The sequence below is a fragment of the Amblyraja radiata genome, chromosome 33 (genome assembly GCF_010909765.2).
Source record: "Amblyraja radiata isolate CabotCenter1 chromosome 33, sAmbRad1.1.pri, whole genome shotgun sequence".
NCBI lineage: Eukaryota > Metazoa > Chordata > Chondrichthyes > Rajiformes > Rajidae > Amblyraja > Amblyraja radiata.
Genome location: NC_045988.1, coordinates 12,043,857 through 12,059,367, shown reverse-complemented (window position 1 = coordinate 12,059,367; position 15,511 = coordinate 12,043,857). Strand labels below are relative to the sequence as shown.

The following is a 15,511-nucleotide window of genomic DNA, read 5'->3' as shown; positions in this document are numbered from 1 at the left end:
AAGAGGGTCACCTCACTCTGAACCTTCGGTATCCGAGTGGAGGTGTCAGCCTCGATTATGTGATCAAATGACCCTAGTTGTACGTTGCACTCAGAGGCACGTGTGATATTCACCAAACAGAAATGCAGTGCACGGGGCTGTTATACAGTATAAAGGCTATGGCTTTGGCCAGCCCTGCTAATCTGGAACAAAGGTGCCCTGAATAGTCAACCAACACTGGCACCTGATAGTCCCCTCTCTTTTTCTCTCTCTGGTGAGCCTGCAGTAAACTCGTTTACTCACTTGCACAACCACAATTAAATTGAGGCTCAGATATCGTTATGCCTTTCAAATTTAAACAATCCCCCATGGAGCACTTAAAGTATGGGTTGTGCAAAAGTGCCATAGCAACAGGCATACACTGAAGAGATTGGCGTATAATTAAACATGATCAAGGAACACTGACTGACCACAGCCAGGAGGAAGTTCTTCCTGGACACGCTGTGGGACACTTTGAAAGGATTTTGCTCCGTTTTTGAGCAACATTTCTCAAGGAACATATTTTAGAAAGAAACGTTTATTGAAATGGCTCTGAATTATTTGAGAAAGCTGGAAGACATGGAGTTCTCAGAGTTCTCGTGCCTGTGTGAGCTGTGTGATTGTGGGTAAGAGTGTCTCCAATATATAGACAAGGTTAAATAGGTTAGTGTTTAACACGGCACATTTTGTAATGTTTTCAGTTCAGTCCAAAGCTTATCACAGTTGAGGGAGCACTTCTGAACTGTAACCTCTGTTGTAATATTGAAATGTAGTACTATGATCAATCAGTACCGTGTGTTGAATCATGAATGCATTTGCAAGAAATATTATTACATTTAGATTTGCCACATTCCACTTTATTGTTTAAGTGTATGCATAAACAGTAAACCCCAATCCTTCCATTCTTCAGTCCCTCAACCCCCCCAAAAAAAATAATTGTTACCCAAGCTCATCTTTTCTACCCCCACCTGAGCCTAGCATCTCAGCATTGTACTTTCTTTTCCACCCCTTCATATACAATGCCACACCTTAAATCTCAACGCCATTCTATCTTGTACCAAACTCTACTCCTTCCACATTAACCTCACCTGCCTACCATAGCCACAGTTCTATCTTAAGCCGATACGTTCTACTTATCACTGCAGTAATGTCACTACGTCCTTCTACCTGAACCCCCAACTCTACCTTCTGTTCCATTCCAAATTCTACCCTTCTATCGAAGCAACCAGTGGCTGGGGTCCAATGCCAACAAATAAAAATCACCCCTTGCCAGCAAAGTTCAACACCAGTATCTGCTCAGGTAGCTGGTCACTGATCACCACATCTCTGACATCACAATATCAGTGACATCTCAGAATAATTAGTCCCAAAGTAGGATAGGATTCATTGAGCCAGAGGTACAACTCTTGATCACTATCGATTTGTCCTGCTGGTAAGTGTCCATGGATTTTTTTAAATCTTAACCATGATGTCCCATTTGGAATTCCTTGCCTATTCTCACACTTGAATAAAGGTCTTTTGAATGAGGGTGTTGGGAGGTAACCAGTCAATTTCCTCAAGTTTGGAGGAGAAACATTTTAGAACATTAGCTATTGTAATTTTGAAGTTCTTTATTGGCCATTAAACACTGAGGTATCCAGTGGGGGCATGACTGGTTCGATTTACAATTAGATTAAGATTAAAGATTAGATTAGATTAAACTTTATTAATCCCCTTATTCAGGGGAAATTCTGATGTCCTTGCAGCACACTAATAAAAATACAACATAGCATTCAAAAATAAGTAATACAAGATCTGTATTATGAGGATTGCCGCAAGTTGGTAAGAAATCCCTGGGCTATCATAATGCTCGCATCTTAATCCCATTCTCCTTCACCAGGAGAGTGGAAGTTTTGAGCTTGGAATGGTGATGTTTCTTGCTGATTTAATGAGAACGTTGTGCCTCACTGAAGACATGAGAAACAGGAGCTGCAGGTTACAGGTTATCCTCTGCAATGATGGAAATTGAAATTTGTGTTCTTCTGTTTGCAGACTGTCAGGTTTGGCAAGCATGCAAGTTTCTGTTAAACATTCCACTTTTTTAGGGACTCTCATTGGGTAGTGATAAGCACATCTCATTCCAATTGTTCCATGTTGATTAATATTGACAAGATGTGAGTGAACATAACTGCGAGAGACTGCACTTAAAGTAGGAACGTATGACATCATCTTCGCAGGACTTCACAAAGAATGATCAGAATAACTAAATGCTAAGATGCTATTAACTGCAGAGGAGAGAGATTTAGGGACACAGTATACTATTACCCTAATTGTTAGTTAGACAATGTATAGAAACAACATTAAACTATACAGTAACATGGATAGAGAGAAATTGCTGACTAAGATCAGAATGAAATTGCCTGTTTTCAGGGTGGTAGCTGTAACTGCTGGGATCATATTAGGGACTTCATGATTCACAGTTCATATTAGAGGCGCAATAAAATACTCAGTATACTCTGTGCAAATTTGCTGCTAAGATGAAGGTGGCAAAGAAGCAAAGAATCCGAAAAGGAACAAATAGGTTAAGAAAAAATTGTGGCAGTTGGTATATAATGTAAGAAATATGAGGTTATGCACTTTGAGAGGAAGAGTAGCAACACAGATTGTTACATCGACAGAAGGAGACTAACATATCGAGGGATGAGGGTGACGTCATATGAAACTCATCTCAGCATGCAAATAGGAGAGAAAATGGAGTGTGACCTTTGTGGTAAAGGGCATGGAGTATATAAAAGTAGGCAAATGTCTCTATAACTGATAAGGGTTGACAATATATAAAATGTCTGTTGTTGGTTGGTAACTAGTTTCACCTGGTTACAGCTCCCTGATGAATTCTTCCTTCTCCTCTCCTCTAGTCAACACAAATATCATCAGAATTGCAAGAAGAAGCAATCAATTCAACGGCGCTCAGTAAGCCCAGACTGGCTCCTAACCAACTACCAGTCGTCCTTCAGGCGACCTCTGAGTAAGAACCTTTATTACACTGTACTATAGTTGCATATCTCCACGTTGTCTTGATTAGGTGATATCTTCCTTCTCTCTTCTCTGCTTAGGGTTGCTTCTGGTTTTGAGAAGCAATCTGGTCTGACCCACAAGCTGGAGATTTCAGTCAAAGGGGCAGTACATCATGTCTTAAAATTGGGTAGATTGTTAGGCTCAGAACCTCCAATGATTTCCATGCTCCCTAAATCCTTGTTACCAGGGTTACATCTAATAAAGGAATACACCCTTTCCCATCCGCCATGCTGTATGCCAGGTCTAATATACACAAGGCACATATTACTTTTGCCCCTTTATACAACCAGGCTCAGGACTACATCTCTTAAGATGTACTGGGAGTATTCAACAATTAAGGATAATTTTCTTGGATACGACTGAGAGAAAAATCCCCCCAAAAATTGTAGAGATTTTGAAGAAAATTCTGTTTTGGGATTTTTTTTCTTTGTAAGCAGGAAGTTCTATTTATGTTTAAAAATGTGATATTTTTGATAGATCTTTGCACAATATCTTTGTAAACACAATATGTGTTTAAGGTAGTAAACCATGCCAATCAAAGGAGTGCAATCAAACAAAATTCGACACCAAGGAATGTAAAGGAACAGGCAACCAAAAGATTGGCCCAGGAGACAAGTTTAAGATGCATCTTAGTGAAAACAAGAGGGGTGCAATGGTTTTTGGGAAATATTAGGCAGCTGTAGACACAGCTAACAAGGATATTGCAATCAACATCCGAGATGTGCAAAAGATCCAGTTGAAAATATATAAATGCTTTGAAGTAGTTTGTGTTGTTTATAGGACACATTTGAAATTGTGCCAAAACAGCCAGAATTGAATTTTTTTTGTGTCCTCTCAACAATATCAACAGAGTGTGTTTCTCTCTTCACAATTGCTATCCAACCTGCTGATTTTTTCCAGTATTTTCTGGTTTTATTTTGGATTTCCAACCTGAGGTTTTTTTTATTTTCATCATAGAAATGCCTCATTTTTCATTTTAAACCTAGCGTGCATCTTTTCTCTCATGAATTCACAAGGAGCAGAGACTCAATAATTCACTTTGAATTCCATCTCAGATGTCCTGCCCCGCAGCAGCAAGAGGCCATTACGCACTCCGCCGCACCCCAACCCCCCAGCCATGCAAAGTGAAACCACACAACGCTCAGAATTTGGGCCGAGGGTCCCGAGAGAACAGACAAAAGCTGGCAACAGGGTGAGTAGAGTGTGACTGCCATATGCTGATATTCGTTGTGGTTATGTTGTTGCAATCCTGGGGAAGTGTCCAGTGCCACAGGAGAATGGAATGGTCAAATTCTACACACCAGGCAAAACAGGTGCAGCATCACCAGTGCCTTCCACACTGTAACATAACAAACCAAGTTCCATACTCAATTCCCTGAATGGTGAAGGCCAAAATGCCAAAAGCCACCTTCACAATCCTATCTCCCTATCTATCTTTCATTGAACTATGGATATGACCTCCTGGATTCTTCATTTCTACAACACTGCCCAGGGCACTACTGTTCAGGCAGCATCTCTGGAGAGAAGGAATGGGTGATATTTCGGGTCATAGGGTCTCGACTCGAAACGTCATCCATTCCTTCTCTCCAGAAACGCTGAGTTACTCCCCAGCATTTTGTGTCTACCTTCGATTTAAACTAGCTTCTGCAGTTCTTTCTGACAAACTTTTCTTATTTCCTGTCTAGAAATGTGCAGGAAGTTAATGCCTAAAGGTTCACAGGTATAGTGCACAGGCCACCTGTGAGTGAGTCCATTATAGGACAGTGGCTGTTCCATACCACTGAACAAATGAAGAGATCCCAAGTGATTTCAGGCTATAGAGCTGTAGAGATTTCAGTGGTAGAGCTGCTGCCTTATAACAGCAGAGATCTGGGTTTGATCTTGACCACGGGTGCAGTCTGTATGGAGTTTGTATGTTCTCCCTGTGACTAAAGATTTTCTCCAGGAGCTCCGGTTTCCTCCCACACCCCAAAGACGTACAGGTTTGTAGGTTAATTGACTTCGGTAAAAATTGTAAATTGTCCCTAGTGTGTAGGACAGTGTTAGTGTACGGGGTAATCGCTGGTCGGCACAGACTCGGTTGGCCAAAGGGCCCGTTTCCATGCTGTATCTCTAAAGTCTAAAAGTTATCAGGAGCTGGTTCAGGATGATAATGGGGAACGACAGGCAAGGTTGTATCCCTAGGACTGGACCCAATCTTTCATCAACAACAGAACTTTATGTCCTGCTGTATCCACTGCATTGTGTGGGCTGATGATGGGGCTGGAATATAGGGCATCACTGGCAGAGTGCCTGAATGCCCAAAGCCCACTGCTAGTTTCCAGATGGACAGAGATGATGGAAAGCATCAGGAAGGTAAACGAGAGAGGCCAACATTGGGGGAAAGTTTATCTCCTTTAACTGGATTTCCCTTCCACTGACCATTTGAAATAAATCAGAGTGAAAATTTAAAAAAAACTGCATGCTGAAAATACAAAATGAAGCAGAAAATGTAATAAAGGCTCAGCAGATCACGCAGCATCTGTGGAAGGAGAAATATTAGCTAACATTTGAGGTTGAAACCCCTTTGCCAGAGGTTGTAGATCCTTCGGCCTGAAAGATTATCTCAAAGATGCCTCACCTGCTGAGCACTCCCAGTATTTTCTATCTATGATTCATGTCTGCCAATAATTATTGAATGCTAGGTTATAAATGGCACTCACTTCAAGACTCTGCATTAATGATGAGCAAACATGTCAATTTCTGTTCTTGTGCCTTGTTGATGGGTTATTTCACATTGATAAGCCTCTGCAGGAACAACTTCACTCTAAATCTATACACACCAAGGGATTGACTCTAAAAGAACGTCCAACGACAGACCAGAAATGTCTCAAAGGTAGCCTACCGTCGAGTCGATCGAGTTCCAGAAGCAACACCAGCTGCAAGGGTTGGAAGTCTGAGCTTTCAGTGAGATCTGGAGAACGTTTGACTGCATCAGGTGAAGCTCCCTAATTTTCTGAGCCATTTCCTTTAGCTTTAAGTTGTTCGCTCCTTTGTTAATGGTGTTTTTGCACACCTCATGCTTTGTAATCATATGATATGAATGGAGAGGATAGTATCAGATGCAGGAGATGGGGGAAATGACAAAGTCCAAAACTGAAAGGTGGGAAACTTTTAATGGAGGGGCATTCACAAGAAGCACTACCCTGGGATCTGCTTTATTTTCATTTACATTAATGACAGAGCAAAGGTTAGCTTATCTAAATTTCCCACTTAGAAAAGTGACCTGAGAGAAGGATACAAAGTGAATATGAAGAGGTTCCGACTGTTGTTAATTGAATTAGCAAGAAATTGGTAAATGGTGTATAATTCAGAGTAGCACAGTGGCGCAGTGGTAGAGTTGCTTCCTTACAATGCCAGAGACTCGGGTTTGATTCTGTCTCCTTAGAGATTGTACATTCTCCCTGTGACCATGTGGTTTTCTCCGGGTGCTCCGGTTTCCTCCCACACTCCAGAAATGTACAGATTTGTAGGTTACTTGGCTTGGTATAATGGGAAATTGTCCCTGGTGTGTGTAGGACAGTGTTAGTGTACAGGGTTCGCTGGTCATTTTTGTCATTGATGAAAGACTAGAAAATGAATTATTGAACTGTGCTGGGAGATAAAACAGAGTTACAGTGTGTAATTAGGAAACCAAGTGGAGGATTGGCTCATATTGCACGGAGACTGGATTGTAAGAGTAAGAAGATCTGAATATAGCAGAAATTATGGAAGTACTCAGCAGGCAAACTAGCACCTGTGGAAAGAAGCACATTTCAGACTGGTGCCCTCTCATCAAAACCGGGAAAAGTTTGAAGTAAATGTGTTTAGTGATGGTGGCAGGAAAGAATAAAAGGGATTGTTTGCTTTAGGATGGAAGGCAGGAGATAATGAGAGTGAGTGAGATGTTTAAAAGAAGATAAGATTATCTCATTCAAATCAGAGGAATGTGGATGCAAAGCTGACAAGTACATATTTGGTTAATGGGTGTTTGAGAATCAGGGGAGAAGGGGCTCAGATACTGCAAGACACAACATTTCGTTCAGAGGTCTGAATGACAATAAAAGATAATTCAATTCAATTCAATTCAATTCAATATGGGGCTTGGATGGGTGATACCTGCTTCTGTTGCTTATGTTCTTATGACAATGCTAAAGAGAGGAATGTACATGATTCGAAGAGCAGACCATTGTAAAGGGATGTAGGTAGAGTGTGTGGATGAAAATATGGCAAAAAGAATCTGATGTGGGAATGCGTAAAGTCACCTTATTCAGACAAAGGAAGATAAATAAGAACAGTGGAGACTGTAGCTCAATTACAGGACTTGCAGTCAGAAAACTGGACCATTGACCCAGAGACACCAGTTCAAATTTCATCAGGACATCATTTAAAATAAGTTTGGAATTAAGGAAATATTCCCAGTGACGATACAACAACGGATTTTTGATTAAAACCCAACTGGTTTACTAATGTCCGTCATCCACCCTGGCCTTTGTGACTACAAACCCATTAACTTGGTTGACTCTCAACTCAGTCCAGAGGTGAGGAGTGATATACGACAAATGGTGAAGATGTCCACACATAATGAATAAACCTTAAGTACAATTTCACAGAGTAATGGGACTCGGAGCTTAGTAGACATACATATATGTAAAATAAATATATAAGCAAATTAAATGTTGCCATTTACCTTAAGGAGTACAGATATACTAAGAAAAAAGAAATGCTTTCGTAACATAGAATATTGGTCAGACTCTATATGGGGTACCATAATTGCCAACATATAGAAAGCAAGGGACCCATATCTTTAACATTCTGTTTCTATTCTTTAGGATATCAATGCCCCCCATATCAGAACAATATCCAGCAACCCACAAGAGAAGCGGAAATTCGTGAGAATTTCTGCAATATGCCAGAACGTGCAAAGCCCTTACCAGATAACTTAAAGTTCGAAGGTATGGCACATTGAGCCACAGATAAGAGCAGGGTCTGACAAAACAGCCCTTCTGTACACCATTCAGAGTGTACTTTGTATTTCTCCATTGGTTCAAGGTCAGGGAGGTAAGAGCTGGATAATTAACAACAGTTATTCACCATAAAATAGTCCCATGGTCGCTGCACCTTGTGTTGGAAAATGCCTTATCACATCATCATCTTCAGTTCCAGTACAACACTGGATAAAAAAGGATTGTCTCATCAAACAACAATAACAATTTATTGCATAGCAACACTAACATTGAAAAACAAACATGGTGCTTCACAGGATAAAATGTATAAGTATTTCTTTGGTATAAAGCAGTATCTGCAGTTCATTTCTATTCCATGTTGCTTCACAGGCATGTTATTAAACAGAATTTAACACAGAATAGTCAGTTAACTATGAGGAGAGGGGAAGACAGATGGATTCATGGTGAGAATACTCGTTTGGAGCTTACATTGAATGAAGACATAACGAACTGCAGAGACTGGTTTATAAAAATGGCACAAAGCGCTGGAGTCACTTAGCGGGTCAGGCAGCATCTCTGGAGCACGTGGACAGGTGATGTTTCGGGTTGAAATTTATGAAATGGAGGCACAAAACACTGCAGATGCTGGTATCTTGAGCAAAAATCTATGGACTAAATGGACAATTGACGTTTTGGGTCAGGTCCTTTAGATTAACTCCAATTCCTTCCACAGATACTGCCTGGCCTGCTGCGTTCCTCCAGCAGTTTTGTTTTTGCTGAATAAATTTGCGAATGTTCATGTTTCAGAAATGAAAGTGACTGATATCTTTAAATAGGTATAGGACTGGGTAGGCTAGGTCAAGACATGGACAGATTTGGGAAATAAGATGAGAATTTGAAAATTATCAGGGGAAATGGCACACGGGAACTAATGAAAGCTAATAGATGGGCAGTAGTGTTTACCTCAATTTCACAACATTAATGAGGCCGAAAGGGTGAAGTCAGTAAGCGGAGCTTTGAAACAGTCAGGTCAAGATTAAGAAAGGCTAGGGCTATGGTTTCAGCAGCAGACAGGATAAGGCATGAACAGAACTGGGCAGCCATAAGTGGAAATAAATGGTCACGGATATGCAGAACAATTGGTTTCAGCTGCTAGAGGGAGGAATCGAATGGAGCTTGGAGCTGGGGCTTGTGAATGGGACTTTGATGTTGGCTTCAGCATTCCCAATACATTGTGGAAGGAGTGCAGCATGGTGGCGTAGCAATAGAGCTACTGCCTTACAGCGCCAGAGACCCAGGTTCGATCCTAACTACGGGTGCTTGCCTGTACGGAGTTTGTACATTCTCCCCGTGACATGCGTGGGTTTTCTCCCCCACTCCAAAGACGTACAGGTTTGTAAGTTAATTGCCATGGTATCAATGTAATTGTGTGTAGGGTAATGCGTGTGGATCGTTGGTCGGCACATGACCCGCTGGGTCGAAGGGCCTGTTTCTGCACTGTATCTCTTAACTAAACTAAATGTCTACAGATTCAGTGCTGAATGTTGGACAAGTAGTTTAACAATTTAGAAATGGCAGGGGAATTAAAGAAGTAATGCTGAGGTTCTGCTGGTTGTAATCAATGTATTTGAAGAGACTAATGTTTACCTGGAAATGTAATTGCCAACAAATTTTCTTTTCAGGTCTGGAGTCAACCTCTCAAGGATGGGAGGGACACCAGACAGCACATTTGAATACTACAAAAATGGCCAAGACCCAGCCTGTTGTGACCAAGGCCTCTTTTACAACTGAATTTTGATGCAAGTCGTCAATGTCTAAAATAATCATTGTCCCATTGCATCAAAACTACATTAGAGTGGCTAGACAACTATTTTTTTTAGATGTTTCTTAAAGACAGGCAGTAAATAAAAATTAGGAGAGATTAAGAATTCATTTTTGGGATATGTTAAAAGGTAACAGCACAGATTTCCAGGTGATTCTTTGGCTTCAACTGAACAGATGATTTTGGTCCCAGGGAGTTCTGCCATTACAAAGAACACAGCTACAGTAGGTCAAGGAGTATACTTCACACTCACTTGTGGTTTTACCATGGGCTGCTTGGAACTCCCAGTTGGGATGATCCCAGGACATGCATGATATTAGTTACATCAGATAAGTGTAGTGACAGGTAGAGTACAAAGCTTCCTCTATACCGTCAATAAGCGCCTTGAGTATTAGAAAGGCACTATATAAATCCCATCCATTATTAATATTCAATCACTCACAGGGTGAATACGACATGAATTTGATAAAGAATACTGTAATAATCTGTGGGTCAAGTAGACATAGAAGATAGTGATTGTTTACAGTTTTGCAGGTGTTGTAAAGTTATAATACATTGAATTAAATTGTTCACAACATGTTACTGTGTCACTAAAGGTGTTCATGATTTGAATACCACTTACCAAGTCGAATTTCAGCCTTTGCCCTTTGCGAGACAGAAGACAGTCAAGAAGCGAACAAAACCCAAGCCTGCTCCCATGGACCTGCTGAGCAGCTACCGCAAAGATTACCCTGAACACAAGCAATCGAAGATGTTGTCAATAATACCAGCACAGGACAACTTGCAAGTGAACCGTCATCTGCCGTAAGATCAGTGCATTGATGCACATTAATACCACATTGCTGAGGGGCAGGGTTGCATCTTGCAGAGGAATGTGACAAACTTTGTCTTCACTTTCGGAATAGTTCTTTAGAAAATGTAACTTAATCTTCTCTAACTCCCTCGCTTTAACGATTTCCTGCACCATGTCATTCGCCAGAAAGAAGGCACAGGGAAATATCAATTTTCAAATATCAAGAAATATCAATTCAGGTTCTTGTCAAATAGTGGAAAACAGATAAAGGAAATCTGAAATAAAAAGAGAAAATGCTGGAAACTTGGCAGCATCGTGAAAAGAAAAACAGAGCTAATGTTTCAGGCTGAGGGCCCTTCATCAGGAATGGGAAAGAGAAACCAAACTTATTTTTGCTCTCGGCCATTTCTGATGGAATTCAACCTGAAACATTAACTGTTTCTCTCTTCATAGAAGCTGCCTGACTTGCTGAGTTTTTTCCCCCCAGTACTTTTGTTTTAATTTATTGCAAAATGGTGTTGTGCAACGACAAGGTCAGATACCTTGTTGACACTCACTATTAGAGTCAGTGTGATACAGTGTGGAAACAGGCCATTCAGCTCAACTTGCCCACACCAGCCGACATGTCCTAGCTACACTAGTCCCACCTGCCTGCGCTTGGTCCATATTCTTCCAAACCTGTCCTATCCATGTATCTCTTAAACGATGGGATAGTCCCAGCCTCAATTACCTCCTCTGGCAGCTTGTTCCAAATACCCACCACCCTTTGTATGAAAAAATTGCCCCTCAGATTCCTATTAAATCATTTCCCCTTCACCTTGAACCTATGTCCTCTGGTCCTCAATTCCCCTACTCTGGGCAAGAGACAGTGATATTCAAACATGTGATAAAGTTCCAATGGTCTCAAAGCAACTGATTGCATTCTGTTACCAGGGAACGTTTGTAGTGACGAGTGTAAAGAATTGCATGCCATTTGATAGACTGCATCTACACTTTGAAACACTGGCATTAACCTTTTACATGTATTATTTAAAGCAGAATATTCAACTTCATCACATTGCAGATTTTAAATTATCTTTTTCATTTAGCAAGAACCAGTCTTAAAATTCTCTGACCAGGTTTCAGTCTCCCTCAATAGTGCTAAATCTCAAGACTAAATAGATGCTGCACAGCTTCCCATTGTCCACCCAGTTTGTCTTTTTGCCATATACAAGATTAATGCAGTCCACATAGATGTTACCATCCAATCCTCATGTGTATAGTGCCCAAGACTCAAATTGCAACAAGTACAAAGAGGTACACTAGATATTGTTTCTTTCCCATGTTGACAAGAGAATTAAAACTATTTATAGAACCAGTTAACTGGATCGGCCTCTGCGAATGCAGCTTGAACACAGGTCCATTTCTTTACCAGATCACCAAAGCAACTCAACGTTTGCTGCATTGATATTTCCAGTTTACAGAGCCATACACATAGTTATCATGGGTCTTTACAGTTGAGTGAATGCAGCTCCAGTTTAAATTCCATTTGGAATATTTTGGAGGACCAAGAAACCAAGCTTAGATAGCTTAGGCCATTGGGGATACATGTTTACAAATATTTAATAATTTAAGAAATGTTTTTGGAATAGCTTTGATCAATTAAGCTTATCATGTAGTATATGATGTAATATTAATGGAAAGGGTTGGAACCAAGGTGAAGGCATCTGCTCCTTGAGATTAATGTAAGGAGTGGATATGGAAAGTGTGTATTCCTGGAGCCCATTGTGAAGGGTTAGGTGGGAAGCATATGATTTTATTGATTGATATGTGGTCTGGGTAGCGGGTGACACTGAGGACTAATGTGTTGGGTTGGATCCATGTGATATTTTCGGGGAAGTGTGGATTATGTGATATGCCTTACCAGTTTGCAAACCATCTTCCACCAACATTTTTCAAAGCTGCAGGTGTCCTATACATGGGAAGTTTTGCTGCACGAAAATAACAATGTCTTATAATCCTTAATTCCGATGCATCTTCCACATCTTGCAGTGCGGACTTCAACACAATTCAGAAAAATTCATATATTGGCTGGGACCCCACTCAATATCCCCGCCCTGATCTCATTAAATATAAGGATCAGTTGAATGTGGAAGGAGCCATGGAGACCACCACAGTGACAAAGGTAATTCCTCTTACTTTATCAGCCCAGTGGGTTGAAGGAAGCAAAGCTCTCTTTTTAGCAGTGATTTATAATGTCAACCCTGGCATGTAGCTCCATTTCCCTTCAAACCACACAACCTAATAAGAGTTCAGGTCTTCAAGGAACTGTAAAATGTTGGAAAATAGGATAAATGTGGGTAGTTCCTGGTGAAGGACTGTAACCTGCAATACATTAAGAAATGCTCCCTCCATTCACCACTTAACCAATATACTGATCACCGGCAGGCAAACTAGCTTTTATTATTTGACCTTAGTTGCCCTGGAAAAAAAGAGTAGAGCTACATTTTTTAAGTCATGCCACATCGAAACGGGCCTTCAACCCACTAGGTCCATCAAGTATCCATTTATACAAAGCCGACACTCATTTCATTTATTCTCCCCATAGTTCTATCAGCTCCGTCCATATTCTACCAATTACCTATACATTAGGAGTAATCCACAGTGTCCCATGGTGCTGGCCTGCACATCATTGGGATGCTGAAGGAAACCTGAGCATTCAGACAAAAGCCATGCTGTGGAAACTCCACACAGATGGCACAGAGGTCAGGAATGAACTTGCGGTGCTGGAGGTACAAAAGAGTAGCTCTGCTAGCAGCGTTACTGTGCTGCCCCCTACAGATTAATGGTGTGATAGATAAGAGTGGCTTTTTATAGTCGTTAGTAATTAAGCTAATAGGTCCTGGAATCCAGCTGTATACACATCAAAACAGCAAGGGCAATGACTTACCTCCCCACCCCCTCTTCCTACCAAAACTCATTACCTATTGGCAGTCTGGTACTTGTTATTTTTTTAAATTATTCAGAAACAATTATCAACAATTGCCACGTTAAGCCAGTCACTAGTTTAGCTGGTGTGCAAACTGTGGACCACCTGCATATTAGGAACCTTGGAGTAAAAATATATTATTTGTTCCATCTCTCTGCTAGCATCTATTCAATTTGCACAATCATGGATTCCATTTTCCTTTCTACCTCCACTGAACCATTTCATTCTGGTGCATACCAATATTACCCAAAATCTGTTTTTATATTCCCAATAAGTAATTGAATCCCATATGCAATTGTGGGGTGACTGGAGGGAGGCAAGTTACCTCTATTGTGTCCGCTTGATATTTCAATCTTCAATCAGTTATCTATTCAGTGCATCTTTAACAGTTCATCAGTGGCGAGTAATAACCTGCTTAGTCACCCCCATTTTACAGGAGTTAGTTTTGGTTGTTAGTTTCATTCGTCTGTACTTTATCTCCTCAGCTTGAGTATAATATGAAACCTTCCATTAAAAAGCAAGAACTTCACCGCCCTACAACGCAGCAGTCTCTTGGTGGCAAATTTGATCCAAAAACATCGTATGCAATATCCTACAAGGATTGGGACCCTAAGACCAGGATACGCTACGGTGACCCTCATGACAAAGCCTTCGAGCCGCCATCAGTAAGCAGCCATATAAGTTAGACATAAGTTAGCTCCTTCTACACTATTCCAACAACCGTCCACAGGGCAGGTGTAAAAGAGGTTAGATACAAGGTAAAGTTCCCCCCGATCAATTGGATTTCTTCCAGATATCTTGCTACAATAATGTCTCCTGTAAAAAGCATTCTTCAGCCTTGAGTGAGTATATATTTTTTGCTGTGTAGCACCATTTGCACCTGTACTTCCTTCTGAATCCAAAGTATGAGGAGTATGATTGGCCACACATTCTGATGCTTTGATATTCTCTACTGGTGCTGTAACTTTACCATTGTTGTTTGTGTATCAGGGGAGGATTGAAAGTACATCAGTCACTGGACGCGATTTCACCCCGAAAAATGTCTGCCAGCCACCAAACTATTCACCTATCCTGCGAAAGAATACTTCTCACCACCAAAATGCCCGCAGGTAACACAACGTTTTAACATATCTAGAATGCTTCCCATCATAGGCTTTTGCAGCTTCTAATAAACTATCTATTTGTGTAAATGCCTCCATGTGCAGAAATAACTAAAGCGGTACATTTTTGAGGGTGTGAGTGATCAGGGTGTGCGTGCCTACGGTACTCTCATCCAACTTGGGAGATTGTAGTTGAAGTCCAACTACAAAGTGTTGGGTGTAATAATGCAGGCTGTCACTGAAATTCAGAAGTTAGGGCGTACTGTACTAAGTGAGGTACCGTCTTTCAAATGAGATAAAACCAATGACCCATTTGTCCTCTCAGTTTCTTATGAGAGGTATAATTTCATAGAAAATAGTGTTATCACAAATGACTTATGATACAGAACATAGAACAGAACCGAATGCCCTTTGGCTGAACCGAACATTATGCCAAATTAAACTAATTTCACCTACCCGCCAATGATCCATATCTCTCCACTCCCTGCATATCTGTATGCTTATCTAAAATTCTATTAAATGCCATTACTGTATCTGCCTCCACCACCATATTCCAAGCACCTATAACGGTGTTAAAATTTACCTCATATATACCCTTAGCTGCATCAACTTGATCAATGTTAGATTAAAAAATATATATTATTATTTCACACCTGTATGTAGGACCTTGCTTTATATAAAATGGTTACGGTGACCTTTATAGTAGAACAGTGAATACACTTCAAGATTATTTAAAATACTTCACAAACTATAAAGCATGATGGGATAAACTAAGGCCATGTAAAAAATGAT

General features: G+C 40.6%; 1 protein-coding gene across 2 annotated transcripts in view; it reads left to right on the top strand.

Moving 5' to 3' along the window:
- The first annotated feature begins 501 nt into the window (after positions 1-501).
- LOC116991399 overlaps positions 502-15,511 on the top strand; it is a 16,063-nt gene continuing 1,053 nt past the window's right edge. Inside the window, exons 1-7 of one of the 2 annotated variants that reach the window (XM_033050012.1) lie at positions 502-644; positions 2,913-3,022; positions 4,128-4,264; positions 5,866-6,049; positions 10,485-10,662; positions 12,683-12,815; positions 14,610-14,728. In XM_033050012.1, coding sequence (XP_032905903.1) covers positions 565-644; positions 2,913-3,022; positions 4,128-4,264; positions 5,866-6,049; positions 10,485-10,662; positions 12,683-12,815; positions 14,610-14,728 — 941 coding nt within the window. In that variant the 5' untranslated portion in view covers positions 502-564. Of the gene's footprint in view, positions 645-2,912; positions 3,023-4,127; positions 4,265-5,856; positions 6,050-10,484; positions 10,663-12,682; positions 12,816-14,609; positions 14,729-15,511 lie in introns of both variants that reach the window. The other variant, XM_033050011.1, reaches the window with a different exon arrangement.